Raw genomic sequence first — 23,084 nt, forward strand, 5'->3', positions numbered from 1 at the left:
ATGACTTCAAAAACTGGGAACGGTCTGTACTTAACAAAAGCGCTGTCATTGAAGTCTCTACCATACAGCATGGACATTTGAAGAACTGCATCTTTAGATTATCACAAAAAAGGACGATCACAGGGAAGAGCGTACAGCAATAGTCTCTGAACCAGCAAATTACAACAACTGATATTTCAATGTGACTGACAATTCCTTTCTCAAACTAGAGGATATTGCCAACTGAGGACGCAGATCAGATGAGCAATAGATGTGAAGTACACGGCATAGCTTTGAGAAAGATGCCCATCATGTCATTACTATAGCATAGCATGTGAACTGACAGTATAAAGATCTCAGATTCATGTAACTGCGGCACATGAGGTATGACATGGCGATGAAAGCTTAATATTAGCCCAGATTCTGAAGAGCCAGTGACAATAATATTTGTATATATCAAGAAATATAATAAAGGTCTGTTGAATATTTTGATACCACATTAGCCCATGTCTAGTTCTTACGTTAAAGGAGCTAACATATGACTTGCCGCTTCATTTACAAACACCCTGCTGGAAGTGAAGCCCACAGATATGATGGAAGCTAATTAGCCATAGTTGAGGTAGTGAATGATATGTGGGAATGGGCTAATTCTGATGGCATGAATCCTTTTAGTCTGCTTCAATTGATGATGTGCCCATCCTTTGGGGCTGATCTGACTAAAAATATCCATTTCTGCATTTTGGGGCTACTTAACGAAGCATGAGTTTGACATGATTTTCTTCCCAGAACTAGAGGCTACACCCGACATTAATGAAATAAGTAGAAGGTACACAAAATGTAAAACTATGTTTTTTTGAAATAAAATTTTGATCTATTTTAAAATATAGACAACAGACATGTTTTGGTAAGAAAACTCAATAATTGTGTAATTTGTTCTCAATCCTGAAATTAAAAGTCCAATGAAACTATAAACGCAACATTCTCATAAAATGCCTGAAAGGATTAAAGAAAATGCATTCATACTAATGCATGGTTAATAAAAGAGAAGGTTTTCAAGGGAGGAGTTTGTAATAATTCCTGATAAAGAAATACATAACATAGTCGATACTCCAAAATCATAACATCAGGAATATGTTTAAATGATTGGATCTTCGTGGTTTTGCTCATGGACAAACTGACCTAATTCTGATGTGAATGAAAAATACAAAGAGTGCAAAGGCAAACTTGGGAGGCAGTGTAAAAATAATTGAGATCTTGGCATGAATGCTGCAACATATTAAATTGAAACATTGATAATATTAATGAAAATCTAAGATGTACTGTTACTATCTGTGCTTACCGTGGATTCGAAAGAAGAAGTGGGTTCATTTTTTTCTGAGACAGAGTCAAAAGCATTTCATTCTGGTAGTGATGGCCTTGATTGACTGGCTGTAAAGAAAAAGATCATCTGTAAGGTAATGGCAAGTAAAGATTATATTAAATTTGTACATTTTTAATCAAGCAAGCAAAGTCCAGAGACTTGTCTTCCCAAAAGATTTGGAAAATATAAAGGAATGAGTATAAAATTCTGTAGTCCCTGTACTGAATTGAGTTATAGCAAGATGAGTATATTTAATTTCTAATTGCAATCCCTCCAGTGGCTTGACACAAGAAAACTCATTACTTTTTCAAATAAAATTAGTTATAGAAGTTGCTTCAAAAGTACTTAGAACAGGATAGTTCTGTTTCAGTTTATGCAAAAGAAAGAATAACATGACATTTAATTTACACAGAAAAATAGAAAGTTGGAATGTATAAATATATTTCCCATCTCCAAGGAAAAAGGACAGAGGTTTCCTTTTTTAAAATAATCTATTCTGAATGCATGACTTTGAAATAAAAAGGCAAATCATACGTCACATGTTGAAAAGTTATCCTATTATTCAGTCAATTCTTACTATCAGTCAGGAGTCTGTTCAGCACTGCTAAAATACAACTACTTGTAAGCTACAAGCCAATTTGAATGATGTGGGTATGAGGGCAGGCCAGAGGCTTGCCTATCTGTGCTGGGTGGCTCACCTCCTGATTGATCAAAACCTTACAAGGCACAATTCTGAAAAATGATGAAAAACACTCGTGGTGCGGAGATTGGAGAAGCACAAGAGTGCTGTGACTGCAACATGTAACGTCTATGGAATGCAGCACAGCAACCCATCCAAACAACTTTTATAGTAACTCCCAACTGCCCATCTCTCCTGACAAAGGCAGCTAATACTTGGGGAATGTGATCAACTTCTAGTTATTCTCCCAGTCGTAGAGGATCCTGATGTGAATATATATCACTGTTCCTTTAATGTTGTTGCATTGAAAATTTGAAACCTAGTTTAACAGCATTGTGAGAGTGCTTTGACCACATGAATTGTAGGAATTTAAGAAGGCATCTAAGGATGTACAATAATGGTAGGCTTAGCATTGATTTCCACATCGCAAGTTTTTTTTTTAAAACACCAACACAAAAGTCTCAGGGTACAACAATTAAATGACCAGTTTATGTTTATTTTTTGTAATCCAAACATACAAAAAGACTTCTGCATTTCCTCATACAAATAAAAAGATTAAGGAACCATTCTGACTTAATGAAATAAGATAATTTTTAGAATTTTAAGTTAATTATTAATGTAATGCGCTAAGCACTGGAATTCCCTCCTTAAACTTCATAGCCCCTCTTAATTTAGAACACTCCTTAAAAATAAACGTTTATTCAAGCTCTGATCACCAAACCTAATTTGCGTCTCATGTCAGTTTGTTCGATTATGATAGTGTAAAGAACCTTTTCCACATTTTACATTCTGTAAACAACACTATATAATTACAACTTTTTTGTTGTTTCATTTTTAGGCAGTAATTAGAAATATTTAATCTAACACAGTACTAAAAGAAATACAGAATATTTAGGAAATTTCATTTTGCATATTAAATTACAAATAGAGTTTTCAATTATAAAGAACTCTAAATGTATTTTGCACACATGTATAATTACTTGAGATTCACTTACCACTTGGTGGTGCTGTAACCTCATTTTTATATTTTATTCAGTGCAGGGCTATGTGGAAATTATTGAACCTTCTTGAAATCTGAAATTTCTGTTCATGCATGAAATGACTGTGGTCAGATAAGCCACAAATGACAAGAGCGGCCATTACAAAAGCTCTATTCCTCGATACAGAAGCTAATAAATGACATTTATTCTGTAATTTGCTATAAGAAAAATATTTAAAATTACGGTAAGTGAGGTCACCTTGGTGAAATTCAAAATGTTTGCTTTGCCATTGACAGCAGACCAGCTCAATGTAATATCTTTTCTTGCTGTTGTAACTAGCCTGAACCTAAGTAAAACAACATTATGTTGTTCTATAACAATAATTACATACCCAACTCTGTTTGCCCTCTGATATTTTACTGTTGGCACGAGCCTGAGAAAAAATGAGCCATCAGAGTGAAGCAGAATTAACTATTATAAAGGGTACTCAGCAGTACATCTACCTAAAATAGTTGATTACTTGATACAGACTATGGTTTTTCTTTAAGGAGAGAACTTTGAATTTTCTGTCCTGACTATTCCATCAGGAGGATTTTGTTTTCAATTTGCTTAGTCTCGAAATGTTACAGCTGTATGTCACCATTCTCTCGACACTAATATTGACTTAATTTTGTTGATAAAATGTAATAGAACAACAGATCAACTAACTCAAAGCAAGGCTGCTTGCCACTAACATGAACTAAGTCTCGATTATGTCTCTGATGAGAATTTCAGCTCTACCAATAGTGCTGTGACTGACTGTAGTATGTTTTACTGTGCTTTCACAACATGGAGCAGCAATGTTCCTATAAGGCAGTCCAAGTAACCAGTCACTTTAAAGGATTTTCACTGGTAAACATGAAACTAAAGATCATGAATATAAATTCAGATCTAAATATGTTTATATTGAACATTGTGAAGGTAGAAACTAAAATATCATGAAAACAGGTTTGAATTGTTGTTTTAAAATAACTGAGAAAATCTACAAAATAATAGCATCGCTCCATAAAAATATAATTATTTTGTTTACATCTTTTATGGGCTGCGGACATTGCTAGCTAGGCCAACCTTTGTTCCCCTTTCTTAACTGCCTTTTTGCCTTAATTAGCTTGGCTACCTTCTTGATTCTTATGGCTTTGCTGGATCATTTTAGAGGGGTGAGAGTGGCTGAAAAGGTCAGGATCTTAAAAATTAGCAGCCGAAGTCAGAAAGGTTCAGGAAGATTTTGACAAATAATCAAGTAATTAGAGAATTTTTTATGACCTATCATGAAACACAAATGCTGCTAGGCCATTTCAAATGGGTGAAATAGTCAGACTTCAAAACGGTACAAATGTTCGGATTTCCCTTTATTTACCTTTTATTACTATTAGGATTGTGGACCAATGCATTTGTCTCAACTCGTCAAAGTGACTGCAGCATTTCAGCGTTCAATGTAGTTAGTGCATGTGATATAGGATGAAGTCAATACCAATAGCATTATGTGCCCTTGCTGGATTATATACATGTGGATAAAGCAAAGTGCTTGAACAGACCAATTATTGCATTTTAACTTACCATCACTTTTTCAAAGACAAATAGGCATGGTCAATAAAGGCTGACCTTGCCAGTGATGCACAAATCCCATGTATTCTTTATGTATAAAACTACTTAAATTAACATGACACCAGACACCAGCAAAATCAGAACAGCAGAATAGGAAGATTTTGTTCATGATTAAAGTTCACATATTTTAGATGAACATAAAATAATATATTCTTTTAATATCAAAACCTATGTTTTTAAAGTAGATTAGATTACTTACAATGTGGAAACAGGTCCTTCGGCCCAACACGTCCACACCGACCCGCCGAAGCACAACCCACCCAGACCCATTCCCCTACATTTACCCCTTCACCTAACACTACGGGCAATTTAGCATGGCCAATCCACCTAACCTGCACACTTTTGGATTGTGGGAGGAATCTGGAGCACCTGGAGGAAACCCACGCAGTCATGGGGAGAATGTGCAAACTCCACACAGAGAGTCGCCTGAGGCAGGAATTGAACCCAGGTCTCTGGCGCTGTGAGGCAGCAGTGCTAACTACTGTGCCACCGTGCCACCCAAGTACTTTATAAAAATTCCATATTTCATATACTTGGGTACATTTCAGCTATACTCTATATTTTCCATTATAACAGAAGGCTAAATTTGGCCAAAAATTGGCTAAGTGTCAGTTTCGAGGAGTTTCATGAAGGCTTTCTTTCTGTGAGCAGGAGCACATTTTCTCGTATCATCTTCCCAACTTCACTTCATTACCTTTGCACACCCTCCAACACCCGCATGCACCACTTGTCCTTTAGGAAGAAGTATTGTAAATTATGATTCCACAAGTATATCTAAATCAGGCTGTAGTTTTCTGTGTTTTTGATTATGGATCAAAATGGGGAAAAGAGTGTTTTAAGAACTAAAGGTTTAAGAAAGCAAATTAACTGGTGGTCATTATAAGTGCAGTTTACACTGTTGTTTGTTTAAAAGCTGATGGGGGGAGGTTGCTACAGATAAGCTGGTTCCTGGGGGTGGGAGGAGTTGTATGAAGGGAAATTTGGCTGGCAGCATTAGCTGATTGGTCTGTGAAATGGTGTCTAGTTATTGATTACAAATACCTTCTGCCTGCCAACAACTTTTGCAATTGGTTCCCAATGGACAGTATGGTGGCTCAGTGGTTAGCACTGGTGCCTCGCAGCGCCAGGCACCCAGGTCCGATTCCAGCCTTGGGTGACTGCCTGCATGGAATTTGCACATTCTCCCGTATCTGTTTGGATTTCCTCCAGGTGCTCTGGTTTCCTCCCAAAGTCCAAAGATATGCAGGTCAGACGAATTGGTCATGCTAAATTGCCCACAGTGATAGGTGCATGAGTAGGGGAATGGGTCTAGATGGGTTACTCTTCATGGGGTCGGTGTGGACTTGTTGGGCTGAAGGGCCTGTTTCCACACTGTATGGAATCTAAATAAAACAAAAAGTAGCTGAACAATTGGGATTGTGAATGTTTGGTCAGAAGTCATTGGATTTCGAAAGGAAGAGGCTGTCCTTATCTCTGCAGAATAAAAGAACTTCAAGATGGAAGAAAGCCAGATTATTTCCTTCATCAATTACTGTTAACTGTAGATTTTATCAATAAATCAGAGACTTCCTAAGTTGTGAAGCAATTGCTCTATGCCTCCATGAAGCAATTTAAAAGGAGAAGGAAAATCAAGGAGTAGCAAATCTTGACAAATCAAAATGATCATCTCCATGAATACTGGACAGCACCATTGAACTGCCTTTGCAGTCTTTCCCTCTGCCCATAACATACATTCTTTTGGGTGTGTGTGCAGTCGGCATTTTAAAAGGTGGGGTTAGCTTTTAACTAGTACATATGTGTCAACAATTCATTTTTTTTATTTATAGCTAGAATCTATTTGTAATAAACAATAATTCTGTTCAATACGGAAAGAGTCCATGCTTTTTGTCAATCTGGGTCTAAAACAGGGAAAATGAGGAATTTTGCATACTTGTATAAAATCTTTAACTTTTGTTCAGATCCTTAACAATAGTTTTCTCTTAAAAAAGGCTGCCTGATTTGCTGATTATTTACAGCATTTTGTATGTTTATTTTAAATTTTAAAAATGCTTTGGATGTTAAAGAACAATCTTTGTACAGTTCTGGGAACAGATTCTCCAGCATGTAACAAGATTCTTTAGACATGATATTAGCCAGATATGCCAAACGAAAACTGATCCAATGTTCAATTTACACCACACTCAATTTCTTTGCTCCAGTGAAACCAATGGACAAATCATGATAAAATTGAGGCTGTAGACTTTCTAGCAGTTCAGTATTTTGTTGCCCTTTCCTTCAGAACTGGCAGTAAAAACAAAAGTTAACTTACAGTGAGAGATTAAGTATTTCATTTTCATTAGAACATTCGAGCATTTCACTTATAACAAACCTCATTGACAAGTGTTTAAATTGTCTCCTGGATAATGGCCATACTTACTAATGGCAATTGAAGTAGGAGGAAGAATATGCAATATTAACACTCCTGTGATACATGTAAAACTTATAACAGAAAAAACCATGAATTCAAATTTCAGGCAATACGTCGAAGCATTCATTTGATTTCAAAATATTCACAGTCTGACAGATTATCTTGAGTTATCCGTGCATCGAAGGACTTATCAGTCAAAATAAATTGACACTTTTTAGCGAAATAACTATGTGCACATTTCTATATGGAATATGAATTAACATTAGATCACAAACATTTCAAAAATGCTCCTTTTAACGTAAAGTACAACTTTTAGTTCTTGCTGGAATTGCATATCATAAATGTTTACATACGTATTTTCAAATTAGGATTTAAATGTAGTAAAGGGGAACAGTCTTTTGCTTCCATCAGAGCAGATATTTTTGATGGCATGAGTCCCAGGCCATTTTGAGACATTGGGATCATAAAGGTCTTGGTAAAATGTGGCACTAAGTGATCTCATTATTACATCTCACCAGTTACAAGAGGGAGGACAACTATCTGACTGAGGATTTAGATAATGTGGAGACCAATCTTTGAGGAGCCTTGTATTAGCAGAAAGAAATTTTTTGTATCTCTTTATGACAAGTTGATCTTGAGTGTCAGTGAGATAGTTAAGTTACCCTTCCCAGGCACTTTAGATTTTCAACCAGAAGTTGTTTTTAAAGTTGGTTAAGAGTAGCTATTAGTTGAAAGTTTCCCCCATCCTCTCTTACTTAACACAATTGTCAGATATAATGTATCATCTATTCAAAGGCATACATTAAAAAAGCTATACATAGAAAAAGATTTTTTACAGCCAGGTACTTCAAGCCAAAAATCGCATGAATCCATGTAAGATTCTGTATGTCCCACTTTAGAAACAGAACCAGTCTGACTCAACATTGGGACACAGCAGACTTTAACATCACATCTTTAATGCATTGTCTGAGCTGAGATAGCACTTATTGTTAGAAAAGCTGAGGCTATCTTGGAAATGTAACTTAAAAGGAATTCTGGGATTTACAGATTAAAGAAAGCAAAACTAGCATGTCCCATTCTAAAAGATGAAAGACAATCTAAATTTGTTTAATATATCATTACAGCTCCATGATACTGTAACCTGTTTGCTTTAAATTCTGTGTCGTACGGTCCTCTTCCACAACCACCTGATGAAGAGACAGCACCTCGAAAGCTAGTGCTTACAATAAACCTGTTGGACTATAACCTGGTGTTGTGTGATTTTTAACTTTAAATTTATTTAATAGAGAAGGCTTTAAAGTATAGAACTGATCTCTTGTAGGTGCAGTGATAGTGTCCATACTTTGGAATGGGAGGCCCAGGTTCAAGTCGCACTTGCTCCAGAGATGTGTAATAATATCTCTGAACAGGTTGATTAGAAAAATAGGGAAATTTAAAAAAATTAGAACTGTATTTTAAGTGCATTGATGATGTGCCATTTTCCCTAGTGCGTCGGAGGCTGAGGGGTGACCTTATAGAGGTTTATAAAATCATGAGGGGCATGGATAAGGTAAATAGACAAGGTATTTTCCCTGAGGTGGGGGAGTCCAGAACTAGAGAGCATAGGTTTAAGATGAGTGGGGAAAGATATAAAAGAGACCTAAGGGGCAACCTTTTCACACAGAGAGTGGCGAATGTATGGAATGGGCTGCCAGAGGAAGTACAATTGCAACATTTAAAAGGCATCTGGATTAGTATATGAATAGGAAGGGTTTGGAGGGATATGGGCCACGTGCTGGCAGGTGGGACTAGATTGGGTTGGGATATCTGGTCGGCGTGGACAAGTTGGACTGAAGGGTCTGTTTCCGTATGTACATCTCTATGACTCTATGACTCTAAGATATAGCGAGGCTGACACTTGTCAGATGCCAATATCTGTGAATGTGAGGTGCTGCTGCCCTGGAGCATGCCTTGAGATGTTAGTGACTGCTGTCCAAGAATGATGTTCAGAAGAGCAAGTAGTAAGCTAGATTCATTAGATACTCACTCTGACTTTCATGTTGTGAATTCCTGGTATCTAGCTGCAATCTGGTGGTGAGCTTGGGAGCCTGCGTATTGATGAGGTGAGATGAGAATTGTAATGAGGATGTGCAATAATCCCTGTTAGTAGCCCCCTAGCTGCCTGATGGACACGCTGAACTTTATTGAAAAACGTGACTTGCTGGTGTCTATGCTGAGAAAAGCCTCACTCAATATCTCATGTAATTATCTCAAATTTCTCACCATAATCCATGTCATTCATGGCCTGGAAAAATTCTGTTGAATAAGATTGTTATAAAGTACTTTAACACAAAGTTTGATGTCGCACATGTGGATTTATTTTATATGAACTTTAACGTTTATCATATGTTAAAATGCTCCTTTTTATTGATGCATTGTATTTATTGATGTCTGAGGTCATGTTAATCTGGAGAGTTAAAATGGGCCACATTTGAAAAATAGTTGGGGAAATACTGCTCCAGACCAACATAAAATGGGTAAAAATATATTTTTCTAGAAGTCTGATAATGTATCTTAGTTTTGATGAGATATCATTGGCCTCAAAGCCAATTTTGTTCCTCTCTCCACAGATACTTCCTGACCAGCTCAGTAATCCTACTTTTTAAAATTTTTATATCAGATTTTCAGCATGAGCAGTATTTTGCTTTTGTTTTATAAATAAAATTGCAAGCCTTCAGCTCTCATGGCAAATTGACCAAGCGTCAAGAAAAGAAGGATTATCCGATATTACTAGGTAGTCCTGACATGACTCTTCATAATACTTGCCTCTCTAAATTAATATACCACTCACTTTCTCAGTATTTACTGGCATTGGGATGTTCTTGCCCATGGATATCTCCGGTACATGAGGTGATGTAACCATCTGGTTAACTTTCTTTCTAGAAGTAGAATATCATTTGCTAGTCTCGAAACAGAAAGTGTTGGAGAAACCCAGCAGTTCTGTAGAGTCAGAAACCAAGTTAATATTTTGAGTCCAGTATGGTTCTTCATTCGAAATTAGACATTAACTCTCTTTCTCTTTCCACAGATGCTGGCAGACCTGCTGCATTTTTTAAATTTTAGATTTGCAGCATCTGAAGTATTTTACACTTAGTTTAGTACATGCAAAGCTGACTTGTCACTAATTACTTAACAAGATCCTTAGCTACAAGGTAAATGTCATGTGTGTAAGTTCATACAGTTTCTATAAAATAAGCTTATTTATATGATAAAATATCCTGTTTTATTTTTAATGTCTTCTGGAACATTTTAGTTAAACAGTGTCACTTCAACTAATTGTTAAGTTATTCTGGTAACCAGTTTTAAGTTCAACGGCTGCACCAAACTTACAACATGTGACATGTCAATGTCTTCAAATTAATAGACATGATTTCCATTTGCAAAACCAGTTTCCAAGTCACATAGATGACTACAAAGGGTGAGACAGCAGGGGTGGGATATTAACTCTGCAAATCAATGTGTTTTGAATGAGTTCAAAATTTCTCTTTGGTAATGTAAACCATGATGTCAGCTTAATAGGCTGTCGCATCCTGCTGTGAACATCTCAGTAATAGAAACTCTCAAAGTTTGCTCGGCATTAGGTAAAATCTATTGCTTCTTGCAATATTATGTGTCATTCTCTGAACTTAAAGAAAACAGTTACCTTTCACTAAGTGAGTCCCATCCTCAAGTGAAGAGGTGCCTGCTTTTCCCTCTGGGCTAAGAAAGCAATGCGAGTCACATAGAAGCTGACAGCCTATACGTCAGTGCTAAAGTTAGTAAGTGTGTTAAAAAGACAAACTATAACCTATGTGTTGTATTCTGTGGAACTGCAGGCGATGTATGTCCCTGCACAGAAAATGACCAGACAGAACTCTGAAAGTCCTAGGTCTCCCTGAGGTCCAAAGTAAGGTATTAAACAGCTGAATTGCTGAGTGAGTTGGTCCAAAAGCAGGCATGGTGATATGGTGAGACTGGCAGTTTGGTAATACCAATTTATGTGGAAAAAGGATTGAGGATGATGGTGGCCATGCAGGGACATTGTTGTGAAGAGCAACTTAGATGATGGCCGGGACAAGTATTAGGTGAGCTGCCACTGCCAAATGCTTTCTCTGATTTACATGTTGGTAATTTGCAATGTCGACTTTCTTGGATGTAGCGTATAAATAAGGGGAGGCAATGCTTTAATGAAATATAAATGCATGGAAATAAAGGAGTCACCACTCAATGGCTTGACTGTAAAGTCACCTTTTATGGCTTGAGGGAAAGCAGGTTCATTCAGCGAGAAAGGATTTTGACTGTTAGCTTAGCAAGTTCTATAACAGTCAGGACAGAAGAAGTCATGACTATCTCAGAGGTCAGTAAAACAAAAATCTCCATAAAAGTTGACTTTTAAGAAAGAAAGATATCCTCCAGGCTGCTGAAGACATAAGATTAAAGAACATGTGTTAAAGGGTAAGTAGAGCTAGCAACTTGTTTAAAAGTCTCTGAAGCGACCTTAACTGAAGATAATAGCATTAAGCGAATGAAGATCCTTGACAAAAAGAACCCGAAGTGCCCTAACTTAAAAAGGAGTTTCAGTGTGAAGACAATTCATATTATCTTTTTGAGTCGTAGAGTCAAAGAGTTATACAGCACAGAAACAGACCCTTTGGTCCAACTCGTCCATGCTGATCAGATATCCAAAATTAATCTAGTCTTATTTGCCAGCATTTGGCTCATATCTCTCTAAACCCTTCCTCTTCATACACCCATCCAGATGCCTTTTAAATGTTGTAATTGCACCAGCGTCCCACTTCCTCTGGCAGCTCATTCCACACAGACACCATCCTCTGTGTGAAAAAGTTGCCCCTTAGGTTCCTTTTAAATCTTTCCCCTCTCACCTTAAACCTACGTCCTCTAGCTTTGGACTCCCCTATCCTGATAAAAAGCTTGTCTATTCACCCTATCTATGCCCCTCATGAATTGATAAACCTCTGTTAGGTCACCTCTTAGCCCCTGATCCTCCAAAGAAAATAGTTCCAGCCTCTTCAGCCTCTGCCTATAACTCAAATGCTCCAAACCCGGCAACATCCTTGACTCTGTAAGTACATTGGTAGCCTCTTGTGAATATATTCAGTGTCTGATCACCATAGTATTGAAATCACAAAAATGAGACCTATGGACCATCATGCCAAATTTCTCATTTGTCCAATATTAGCATCAGCTGGGACCATAACTCATACTTCAACTTTAACATTGCAATACTAATGGATAGACCAAATACAGTAGACAACTGTGAAATGTCAAGCATATTGATTTCTGAAGCAAGCAACACTTATATGTGATTAGAAAATCCCTTCAGAAATTTGGTAGCAATCCAAAGAAATTGTGATCAGTGAGTAGCAGGACATCTTTTACTTTAATGTGACAGGAGTAGAAGGAAATTAAAAATAAACCTAAGTATTTTCAAATTACTAAATATAATTAACATTATACAGGTACTCTGCAAATATAAACCCTATTAAATAGAGTCATGTAATGTCACTTAAGAACTAGTTCTGTCCTCCATGAAACCCTCTTTGTTCATTGATTCTTTTATTCGTGGAATAATATTTTGCCTTGCTTTCATAGTACAGTACCTCCAGACTTGCAGACACTGATTTCCCTTAAGATTATCCTTTTATATGATAAAAAGTGAAGCTTCTGTTTTTGTCACTTTCCTATATCATTATGTAGTTATTAAAAATGAACATTCACTCCCGCCAAAACTACACCTGGTTAGTAGTATCTTTCCAACTCCATCGACTGTTCTTAACAGAGGAAAAAAAAAGTTTCTCTTGAGGCAGCAAAAAAAAGTTAAGCTTCAAGCAACTACACAGATAAAGCTTCAGTTGATTGGGAGTACACCATTAACCAGAGGAAATTACTAAGAGGGTATAAATTTACTCAGTTCCTGGATAAACGCATCAGTTTTAAAGTTAACTCCTTTAGAAATAATGTAACTATGGATTTGCTTTCTTTTCTGCTGGAACCATTTCTAAATTTAAATAAATTTGATCAGACTGAATCATGCTAGTCTATCATCAGCTAAATCAAAATGTTTCAAAAATATCAGCAACAAAAGATAACAATGACCATTATCTTAAATTAATTCATGGCTCATATTTCCTACTTCCCTGAACTCAGAAGACCAAAGTTGCTGGCCATTCTATGGAATTCATCTCAATGGGCAGAAGTAACAATTTTGCTGTAGGCAAGAGTGTAAAGATAAATGGTGGTGGATAAACATGAAATGTAACTACTGAAGAAAATTGCAAGTCAATGTAATAAGTGAGTGACTTGACTTTGTGTAATATGGTAAATGGGTATATTGATTCAGCTATTCATTATACATATCCAAAGTCATAATTATTGCGAGGGCATTTTCACTTGGGTCATATTTCAATCTGACAGATTTGGTATTCAGAGGGGGATGCACCCACTTTTGGAGCATGATGGACTCCATAAGCTTACTCAAAATGACAGTATACTTCTTAAAGGTTGTCTGCTTTCTCTTCAGACTGACTGTCTGAAATAATGAGTGGAAAGAATAGATTATAGGCAGTTCTCCAGGTTTTCAAAATCACCCTGTCCTGATGGAAGTAATTTGAACAAAGAAAGAAGTCTGTTTCAACCCACTGCAACTGTCTGTAGAAGCAGGACCTGCTAAATGAAAGCCTGGAGACGGGGAAGAGACAAATCAAGCATCTGTAAAGTCACAAAATGGGAGGCTTTTTATGTCATTTGTCTCACAGCACAAAATTAATGCTGATAACTTCAGTACTGTGTGGAGGTTTATTGAAATTTCGATAAGAACTATACAACAGGGAAGTGATTTATTTTGTGTTTTGCTGTGTGACAAGTAGTGAATGTAATTATATTGATTGTGTCTTTTTGAAATCCATGAACAATATATATTCAGCTGTTTACAGAGCTTGTGCTTAACAGTTCCTAATTAAGCACAGCCAGTCTAGTCAATTGTAAAGAAGGCAGATTCTGCATTTTGTCTGTATAGCAAAGGCAAGAGATAGCTTTAGTCTGTAGACAATTGTGGATCACCATAGGTTCAAACACTTCTTGGAGTGTATAATTAAATTGTTACCAGACATTACTAGGATTAAAAATCTCCAATCTTTTCGCGATGGTAACAATCATTCCAACTAATTTATATCAATCAGGTAACAGAACCAGACTAAGCTTACTTGATCTCCAGTTTGCGTTAAAAATATGCGTTTTTAAAAACTTTTAGCAACTAGGGATTTAAATGAAGCACGAGTCAAATACTGCAATTTTCTTGAGCACTAATTATGAATGCTGGTTTCTGTTTTTATTTGGCAGATTTTATGCTTTGGCAAATGCTCATGAATTTGGCAAGAAATTTTCAATTATATTGATGAGTGGCATAAAATTAAGCATAGATTTTGTCATATCATTGGATTTACATCAAGCCAGGAAATTCTGAGTTGATTAACACCGTTTGCTGCTGATCATTCACAGATTTGTACAATTTTATACAATCTTTGCATAATGGACAATTGCAAACATTATATTTAGATAAAGCCCCCATACCATATTAATTTTTCATTTTATATAAAATGCAATTTAAGTTTATACATTGTTGCACCACTGGAAGCTGACTCTTCAATTACTTCTGGCTCAAACCCAAGCACTCACCTTGCTATCTCCCTTTGCTTTTTTGAAACACTTTTAAAACCTACCTCTTTGATTAGGTTTCTGGTCATCTGACCTAATATCTCCTTATGTTCTCATGTCATTCTTTGTGAAGCAGCTTGGGATGTTTCACTATGTTAAAGACACTAAATATTGTTATTGCTGCTGTCTATGCTGTCTATCAAGAGGCAGTACATACATATGAGAATAAGGGGGTAATGTCAGATCCTTGGGTGATACCAAAGATAAAAATAAAGGAGCAGGAAGAGAGTCTGTTTCAGGTGATTCTCTGGTTATAAACAGACAGACAAAAATACAATTTTAAATTGAATTTAAAAATAAAACGGATAGCAAGTATAATTCCACCCTCTCAATAATTGTGGAGAGATTTTGAAGGAAGGCAGATGAGTCAATTGTGTTAACGTTGTAGATAGGTTGAGAAGGATAAGGAGGAATAGTTTATCTTCTTCAAAGTCATATTTGATATTATTTGTGACTGATAGAGCCACATAGAGTCATAGAATCAAAGAGTCACATAGCACAGAAACAGACCCTTTGGTCCAATTTATTCAAGCAAACCAAGTTTCCCAAACTAAACTGGTCCCACTTGCCTGCCTGGCCCATAATCCTCTAAACCTTTCTTATTCATGTATCCTTCCAAATGTATGTTAAACATTGTAACTGTACCTGCACATGCCATTCCTCTGGCAGCTCATTTCATATACAAACCACCCTTTGTTTGAAAATGTTGCACTCAGGTCCCTTTTACATTTTCTCCTCTTAGCTTAAACATATGCCCTCTAGTTTTGAATTCCCACGCCTTTGCTATTCACCTTGCCTATGCCCCTCATGATTTTATGAGCCTCTATAACGCTACTCTTTAACCTGCTATGCTCCAGTGAAAAAAGTCCTAGACTATCCAGCTTCTGTCTAAAACTCAAACCCTCCATTCCTGGCAACAACCTGGGAAATCTTTTCTAAACTCTCTCTAATTTAATAATATCCTTTCTATATTGGGGGACCAGAACTGCACAAGTACTCTAAATGTGGCCTCACCAACATCCTGTACAATCTGAATATGACGTCCCAACACCTCTACTCTATGGTCTCAGCAATGAAGGCAAGCATGTTAAACACCTTCTTAACCACCCTATCTACCTGTGACACAACTTTTAAAGAACTATTTACCTGAACTCCAGACTGAAATTGGCAGGTATGACATGGTGGGCATCATGGAGTTGTGGCTACAAGGGAATCAGGATTAGGAGCTGAATATTCAAGGATATACATCCGATCGAAAAGATAGGCAGGTGGGCTGAGGCGGGTGGGGTTGCTTTTTTAGTAAGAAACGAAATTAAATCAATAGTAAGAAACAAAGTAGGGTCAGATGGTGTAGAATCTGTGTTATTAGAATTGAGGTTTTAAAAAAGGCACAAAGGTTAAAAAAAACAATAGTTGGAGTTATGTACAGACCTCCAAATAGCAGTCAGAAGCTGGGGCACAAGATACACAAGGAGATAGAAAAGATGTGTAGGAAAGGCAAAGTTACAATGATCATGGGGGATTTCAATATGCAAGCGGACTGGGAAAATCAGGTTGGTAGTGGACTGCAAGAAAATGAACTTGTGGAATGTCTATGAGTTTGCTTTTTGGAGCAGCTTGTGGTGGAGCCCACGAGGGAACAGGCAATACTGGATTAATTGTTATGCAATAAGAGGGACTTAATAAACCAGTTTAAGATGAAGGAACCCTTAGGAGACTGTGATCATAACATGATTGAACTTACTCTGCAATTTGAGAGGGAGAAGATAGAATCAGAGGTAATGGTATTACACCTCATTAAAGGCAACTGCAGAGGCATGAGAGAGAGCTGGGTAAAATGACTGGGAGAGGAGCCTAGCAGGAAAGACAGTAGAACAGCAGTAGCAGGAGTTTCTGAGAGTAATTCAGGAAACACAGCAGACATTCATCCTGGGGAAAAAGAAGTATGGTACAGGGAGTTTGAGGCAACCATGACTGACGAGGGATGTTAGGGATAGCATAGGTGAATTGGTCATGCTCCTTCTCTAGGTAGTACATCTATGTATAGATAAAGAACATTTTCTTGAACACTTCTAACAAATTCTGCACTATCCAAACCATTAACACTATGACAGTCCCAGTCTATGATTGGAAAGTTAAAATCCTCTACGACTACAACCCTATTATTCCTACATGTATTTGAGATGTCTCTACATACTGGCTCCTCAGTTTCCCACTGACTATTGGGAGCCTATAGTACAACCCCATCAAGATGATCATCCACTTCTTATTTCTGAGTTCCACCCATAGGTGTTTTGGGGCAATAATCTTGTTAGAGGAAAGGATGGGCATGGATTTGTGAGGTGACAGCCCATTCAATCACTTTGACAAAGAAATGAAGGTTGGAGGTGTGGTGACAGTTTTCAAGGACAGACAAGTCATGATTTATGGAAGGGAGTGGTCATTGCCATGTTTGTATTAATTGCTTATAAATAGTACCTTCTGGTGCATAAAAATTTGATTTCCCAAAGCACAAACATTGCCCTTGTTTATACATAAAACAGACAAGACTGCAAAACTGACTATAAATGCACATTAAAACAATTTATGAAGCCATTTGGCCAGACTCACTGGTCCTGTGTGCTGGGTACTCCAGACGCTTGTGTCATCACTGCTCGTACTCAAGCTATCATCACCATAGACACAGTAACCAAGCTGAACAGCATTCAAATGGTTTGTCTTCCCTTCATCCTCCATTTCTTCAAGTTGCTGCCGTCGTAAACTAGCCAGCATTCTTGCTTCATCAGATTCACTCATATCCTTTGGCTGATAGTTCAACCAGTTATATTCCTAATGAGGAACAATAGTAATGACCATATGGCTACAATACTACTTGTCTTCACCACAACTCATCACCAAAAGAATGTAGCTGTCATACGCCTGTGAATACATTCATCCTTAATTCAAGAACATTGTTCACATATTTCTTGTTAGTGGTGCTATGCATCACACACAGTGAGATTTTTTCTAATACATTTTCCCAAATATTTAAAAACAGTTCAGATCAATCGAACACTAGATGCATGTATTTATATTCTGAAACATATTGGTGGTGAATTTAAATTTACATTTTCTCATTGTGAATTCTCAACTGATAAACCTGTCTCTTCAGGTGCAAATAATAACTGACATACCAACCTTTCACTGCCTATCAGCAGTAGCTACTGATCAGACATCAAAAACAGCCTTTTGTTGACTGATTCTTTCAGGTAAGCTTTCAAAAAAATAGGCAATATCAGCTAAAATAAAGTTGGAATCTCTTGGTATAAACTCTGAGAAGCTCACCTAAATTAACCTACAAAATAAAAATTGTCTCTTCTTTTGGTTATGAGAAAAATTCATTTTTCGAAAATATCCTCTCTGACTGTAATCATGTGCTGGGATCTTTCTGCTTTTGAGTAGTGCTGAACATCCACCTTATCAAATCCCTTTACAGTGAATACAGGAATTGTTAGTATTGCTTTATCAATGCATCAAAATAAATTGTTTAGATTCATATATTGAGCCCACGTATCTTCTCCTTACCCCTCAAAATGAGTTGAGAGACTTCCTGTCTCAACATGCCTTCTCTTCTTGATATCTTGGCTGCATTCAGGAATTTGTCTTGAGGTGTGGGAAATTGTAATTTTAAAACTGCATCTCACATCACTGTGGCATGTTGAAAAAGAAAAATGCAGCACTTTATATCAATTTACTTTTCTGTTTCCATTTCCTCCTATGGTACGACATTTAACCCTTTCTCAATTCTGCTTTTATATTGATGTTTTTCCGAGGTATGCAATGCAGTGTTGACTGAGTCACCAATCTTCCAAAAATTTTTAAATTCTGAAAATATCTTGGAGGATTGGTAAACTGCCAGATGTCAACCAATGTAACAAGGAAGGAGACAAAAATCTGGTAACCATAGGTTAATTAGCTTCACATCTGTGACTGGGAAAATGTTAGAGTCAAATGTAAAGGATGTAATTGCAAAGCATTTAAAAATACATAATTTGATCAAGTAGAGTCAGCTTGGCTTCAGGATTGGAAAATCATGCCTGATAAATTATTTATCAGAATTGCCTGAGTTGGTAACAAGCAGGATAAATAAAGGGGAAGCAGTAGACATAATATTTTTGGAATTTCAGAAGGTGTTTAATGGTGTACAAAGTTAAAAATCACACAACAACAGGTTATAGTCCAAAGGTTTATATGGAAGCACTAGCTTTCAAAATGCTGCTCCTTCATCAGGTGGAGTATAAGATCATGAGGCACAGAATTTATAGCAAAAGTTTACAGTATGATGCAACTGAAATTATATATTGAAAAAGACCTGGATTGTTTGTTAAGTCACTCATCTTTTAGAATGACCATGTTGGTTTCAGTTCTTTCATATGCAAATCCCAGAAATTTTTTTAAAGTTACATTCTCAAGTGAAATTTAACAATATGTGCCATTCCAGCTCAGATAATGCATTGAAGGTGTGGGGTGCTCTGTATGAGGCTGTCATTGCACCAATGTTCAGACTGATTCTATTTCTAAAAAAGGGATTTACAGAATCTTACATGGATTCATGCATTTTTTGAGCAAACTAAATTTTGCAAGTACAAATAGATCCCACAAACTTATACATGTGTGTGTGTGCATGTGGGTATGTGTGTGTGTGGGAGGGTGTGAATGTCTGTGAGAGAGTGCGTGTATGTGTAGGTGTGTGAGTGTGAAGGGGTATAAATCTGTAAGAGGGTGTGTGTGTGCGTGTGCGCATGCGTGCGTGTGCGTATGTGTGTGTATGTGTGTGATTTGAGAGAGAGAGTGAGTAAGTGAGTCTGTAGTGCAGTGGGCTCACCTGTAGTGTGACATGAACCCAAGGACCCGGTTGAGGCCGTCCCCATGGGTACCAAACTTGGCTATCAGCCTCTGCTCGGCCACTTTGCGTTGTTGTCTGTCCCGAAGTCAGCCTTGGAGAATGGTCACCCGAAGGTCACCGGAACGTCCAAGGTCGAAAATCCCGGACCACTGAAGTATTCTCTGACAGGGAGGGAACATTTCTGGCTGGGGATTGTTGTGCCAATGTAGCCTCTGTTTGGTCTCACCAACGTACCATGCCTCAAGACAGCCTTGCCTGCAGCGTATGAGATAGACACTATTGGCCACTGTGTACATGGTGGGTGGTGTCCCCACATTTAATGATGGCATCCATGTCAATACTTGACACATCTTGCAGCACCTGCCATGACAGGTTTGTATGGTGTCCTGAAAGCCAGACAGTTCATTGCGAACAATGATCTGCTTGAGGTTTGGTGGTTGTTTAAAAATGAGAAGTGGAGGCGTGGGGAAGGTCTTGACGAGGTATTCATCCTCATTGATAATGTGTTGCAGGCTGTGAATAACATAGCATAGTTTTTCAGCTCCTGGGAAGTACTGGACAACGAAGGGTACCCTGTCTGTTGCAGCTCGTGTCTGTCTCCTGAGAAGATCATTATGGTTTCTTGCTGTGGCACGTCAGAGTTGTGGTCAATGAGTTGAGTATTACACCCCATTCTTATTAGGGCATCCTTGTGTACTTCCAAGTGCCCGTTACGTTCCTCCTCATCTGAACAGATTCAGTGTATGTGTAGGGCTGTTAGGTTACTTAAGTTAAGAGCCCTTGGTATAGGAGGTAGTAGTTTAATGTTGACAAGGGATTGCTTAACCAATAGAAGATAGAGAGTTGATGTAAAGGAGACATTTTAGAAGGGCTACCTGTAACTAGTGGAGTACCACAGGGATCAGTGATACAGCCATAATTATTTACAATATATATTAATAACTTAGATGAGTTAAGTAAATGTACGACTACCAAATTTGAGTCTGGAGGGAGACAGCTGAAAGCTACAACACGGAGGGATTGGGAGTCCTCATGCCAAATTCACAAAAAGCTGGCACATACAAGTTCAGCAGGAAATACAGAAGGCAAATAAAATGTTGGCTTTTATTCCAAAGGGAATGGAGTAAAAAAAAGTGAAGCTTTGCTAAAACTATGTAAGTTACTAGTTAGACCACTGCTGGAATACTGTGAAAGGTTTTGGGGTCCTTTATCTAACAAAATACATGTAGGCGTTGGAGACAGTCCAAAAAAGGTACACAAGGCTGATCGCAGGTATGGAAGGACTTTGTTATAAGGAAAAGTTCAGGAGGTTGGCCTGTGCTCATTGGGGTTAGAAGGAGAGGAGACCTTAGAGTCATAGAGTCATAGAGATGTACAGCAAGGAAACAGACCCTTTGGTCCAACCTGTTCATGCTGACCAGATATCCAGCCCAATCTAGTCCCACCTGCCAGCACCCAGCCCATATCCCCCCAAACTCTGCCTATTCATATACCCATCCAAATGCCGTTTAAATGTTGCAATTGTACAAGCCTCCACCACTTCCTCTGGCAGCTCATTCCATAGATTTACAAAATTATGAGGGGCATGGATTGGATAAATAGACAAAGTCTTTTCTCTGGGGTGAGAGAGTCCAGAACTAGAGGGCATATTGAAACAGATTAGGTCTAGAGGACATGACAGGGTAGATGAGGAAAGATTATTTTAAATTATGGGAGATTCTAGAACTGGAGGTCATAATCTCAGAATAACAGGGTCACCCATTTACGACAGAACTGAGGAAGGATTTTTTTTTCTCAGAGGATAGTGAATCTGTGGAATTCTTTACTGCAGAATGCCGTAGAGACTGGGTCATTAAGTATATTCAAAGTGAAACAGACAGATTTTTAATCAGTAAGGGAATCAAGGGTTATGGAGAAACGACACGTATGCGGAATTGAGGTTTTTCAGATTAGCCATGATTTCATGGAATGGCAGAGCAAACTCTATGAACCTACTTCTGCTCCTACATCTTATGGCCTTCTACTGAAATTTGGCAGGAAGTGCCTCTCACACAGTCACAGCAGCCTTTCAACTACTTTATTAAAATACAGATCTTGTTTCACAGGTAAGTCTGGACATGATTCAGAATTGTATCCACTCAAATATGTATAAGAAATCATTGAAGTCTAGATAAATAGTTAGCCATGCCAACTACATTTTTCTCTTTCTTCTTTAAGGGTCTCAATTGTTCTGTAATCATCTCCCAGTCATATGTGAATTCAAATATTTTCATAGGCATTGTAATTTGTTCCAGTACAAATTTATTTTTGTAAGTACTAATTTTTAGAACTTCCAATTATTCTTTCAACCTTCCAACTTCTTTCGACCTTCCAACTATTTTATGATTTTATTTTATGACAATTTTTAACTGTCCTTCATTTATTTAAATAGGAGTCAGTATCTAGCTGACTGAAATAAAGTTTGGATGAGAAAAATCCCTTTAATTTAATGTTGACAAAAACAAAACTATTTCCTAGCTCTTGTTATCAGCATGTGTTGCCAGTTATGCCTCCATCAGAATTCTGATTACAACTTAGTCATGATCTGTGGGACACTTGACCTCAAAAAAGTTTCTGCTCCCACACCTTTTGTTACATTCATCATCCACAAACTAGAAATTTATTCAGAAAACTGTGGGGTGGTTAAGAAGGTGTATAGCACACTTGCCTTCATTTCTCAGACCTTTAGGAATTGGGGCGTCATGTTGAGGTTGTACAGGTTGATGAAGCCTCTTCTGGAATACTGTGTCCAGTTCTGGATGCCAAGTTATAGGAAGGATATTATTAAGCTGGAGAGGGCTCAGATAAGATTTACCAGGATGTTGCTGGGAATGGAGGGTTTGAGTTAGTAGAGAGGCTGGATAGGCTGGAACATTTTTACTGGAGTGTAGGTGGTTGAGGGGTGAACTTATAGAGGCTTACAAAATCATGAGGGTTATAGATAAGGTGAATGGCATGTGTCTTTTCCCTAGGATGAGGGATTTAAAGACTAGTGAATGCATTTTTAAGGTGAGAGGAGAAAGATTTTAAAAATGCAAAAGGGGCAACTTTTTCTAACGGAAAGTGGTTTGCATGTGGAATGAATTTCCAAAGGATGCGGGTACAGTTACAATATTTAAAAGGCATTTGGATAAGTGCATGAGGGTTTTGGAGGGATATGGGCCAAGCCAAGGTAGGTGGGACTAGTTTAGTTTGGGATTATGGTCAGCATGGGCTAGTAGGACTAAACAGTCTGTTTCCATGCTATATGACTATGACTTCATTGTCACCTGTATGAAGCTCCATTTTCACATCACCCTTGATCTTTCTATGTACCTGTACTGGGAGTTCAATTTCAATACAAAATCATAAATTGCTGG

General features: G+C 37.6%; 1 protein-coding gene and 1 long non-coding RNA gene across 10 annotated transcripts in view; one reads left to right on the top strand and one right to left on the bottom strand.

The window, feature by feature from the left end:
• The window catches only part of cfap20dc (CFAP20 domain containing), a 400,185-nt gene that overhangs the window by 68,934 nt on the left and 308,167 nt on the right, over positions 1-23,084 (bottom strand). For 8 of the 9 annotated variants that reach the window (XM_087994376.1, XM_087994375.1, XM_087994372.1 and 5 more), the window contains 2 exons: positions 17,412-17,630; positions 1,319-1,407 (listed from right to left, as the gene is read on the bottom strand). In XM_087994376.1, coding sequence (XP_087850502.1) covers positions 1,319-1,407; positions 17,412-17,630 — 308 coding nt within the window. The remainder of the gene's footprint in view (positions 1-1,318; positions 1,408-17,411; positions 17,631-23,084) is intronic. The other variant, XM_087994374.1, reaches the window with a different exon arrangement.
• Positions 1-23,084, top strand: part of LOC122559044 (uncharacterized) — a 140,282-nt gene that overhangs the window by 52,736 nt on the left and 64,462 nt on the right. The gene's annotated exons all lie outside the window — the stretch shown is intronic.

The sequence above is a fragment of the Chiloscyllium plagiosum genome, unplaced genomic scaffold (genome assembly GCF_037043375.1).
Source record: "Chiloscyllium plagiosum isolate Xiang-an unplaced genomic scaffold, Cpla_swu_hap1 HiC_scaffold_14, whole genome shotgun sequence".
Lineage (NCBI taxonomy): Eukaryota > Metazoa > Chordata > Chondrichthyes > Orectolobiformes > Hemiscylliidae > Chiloscyllium > Chiloscyllium plagiosum.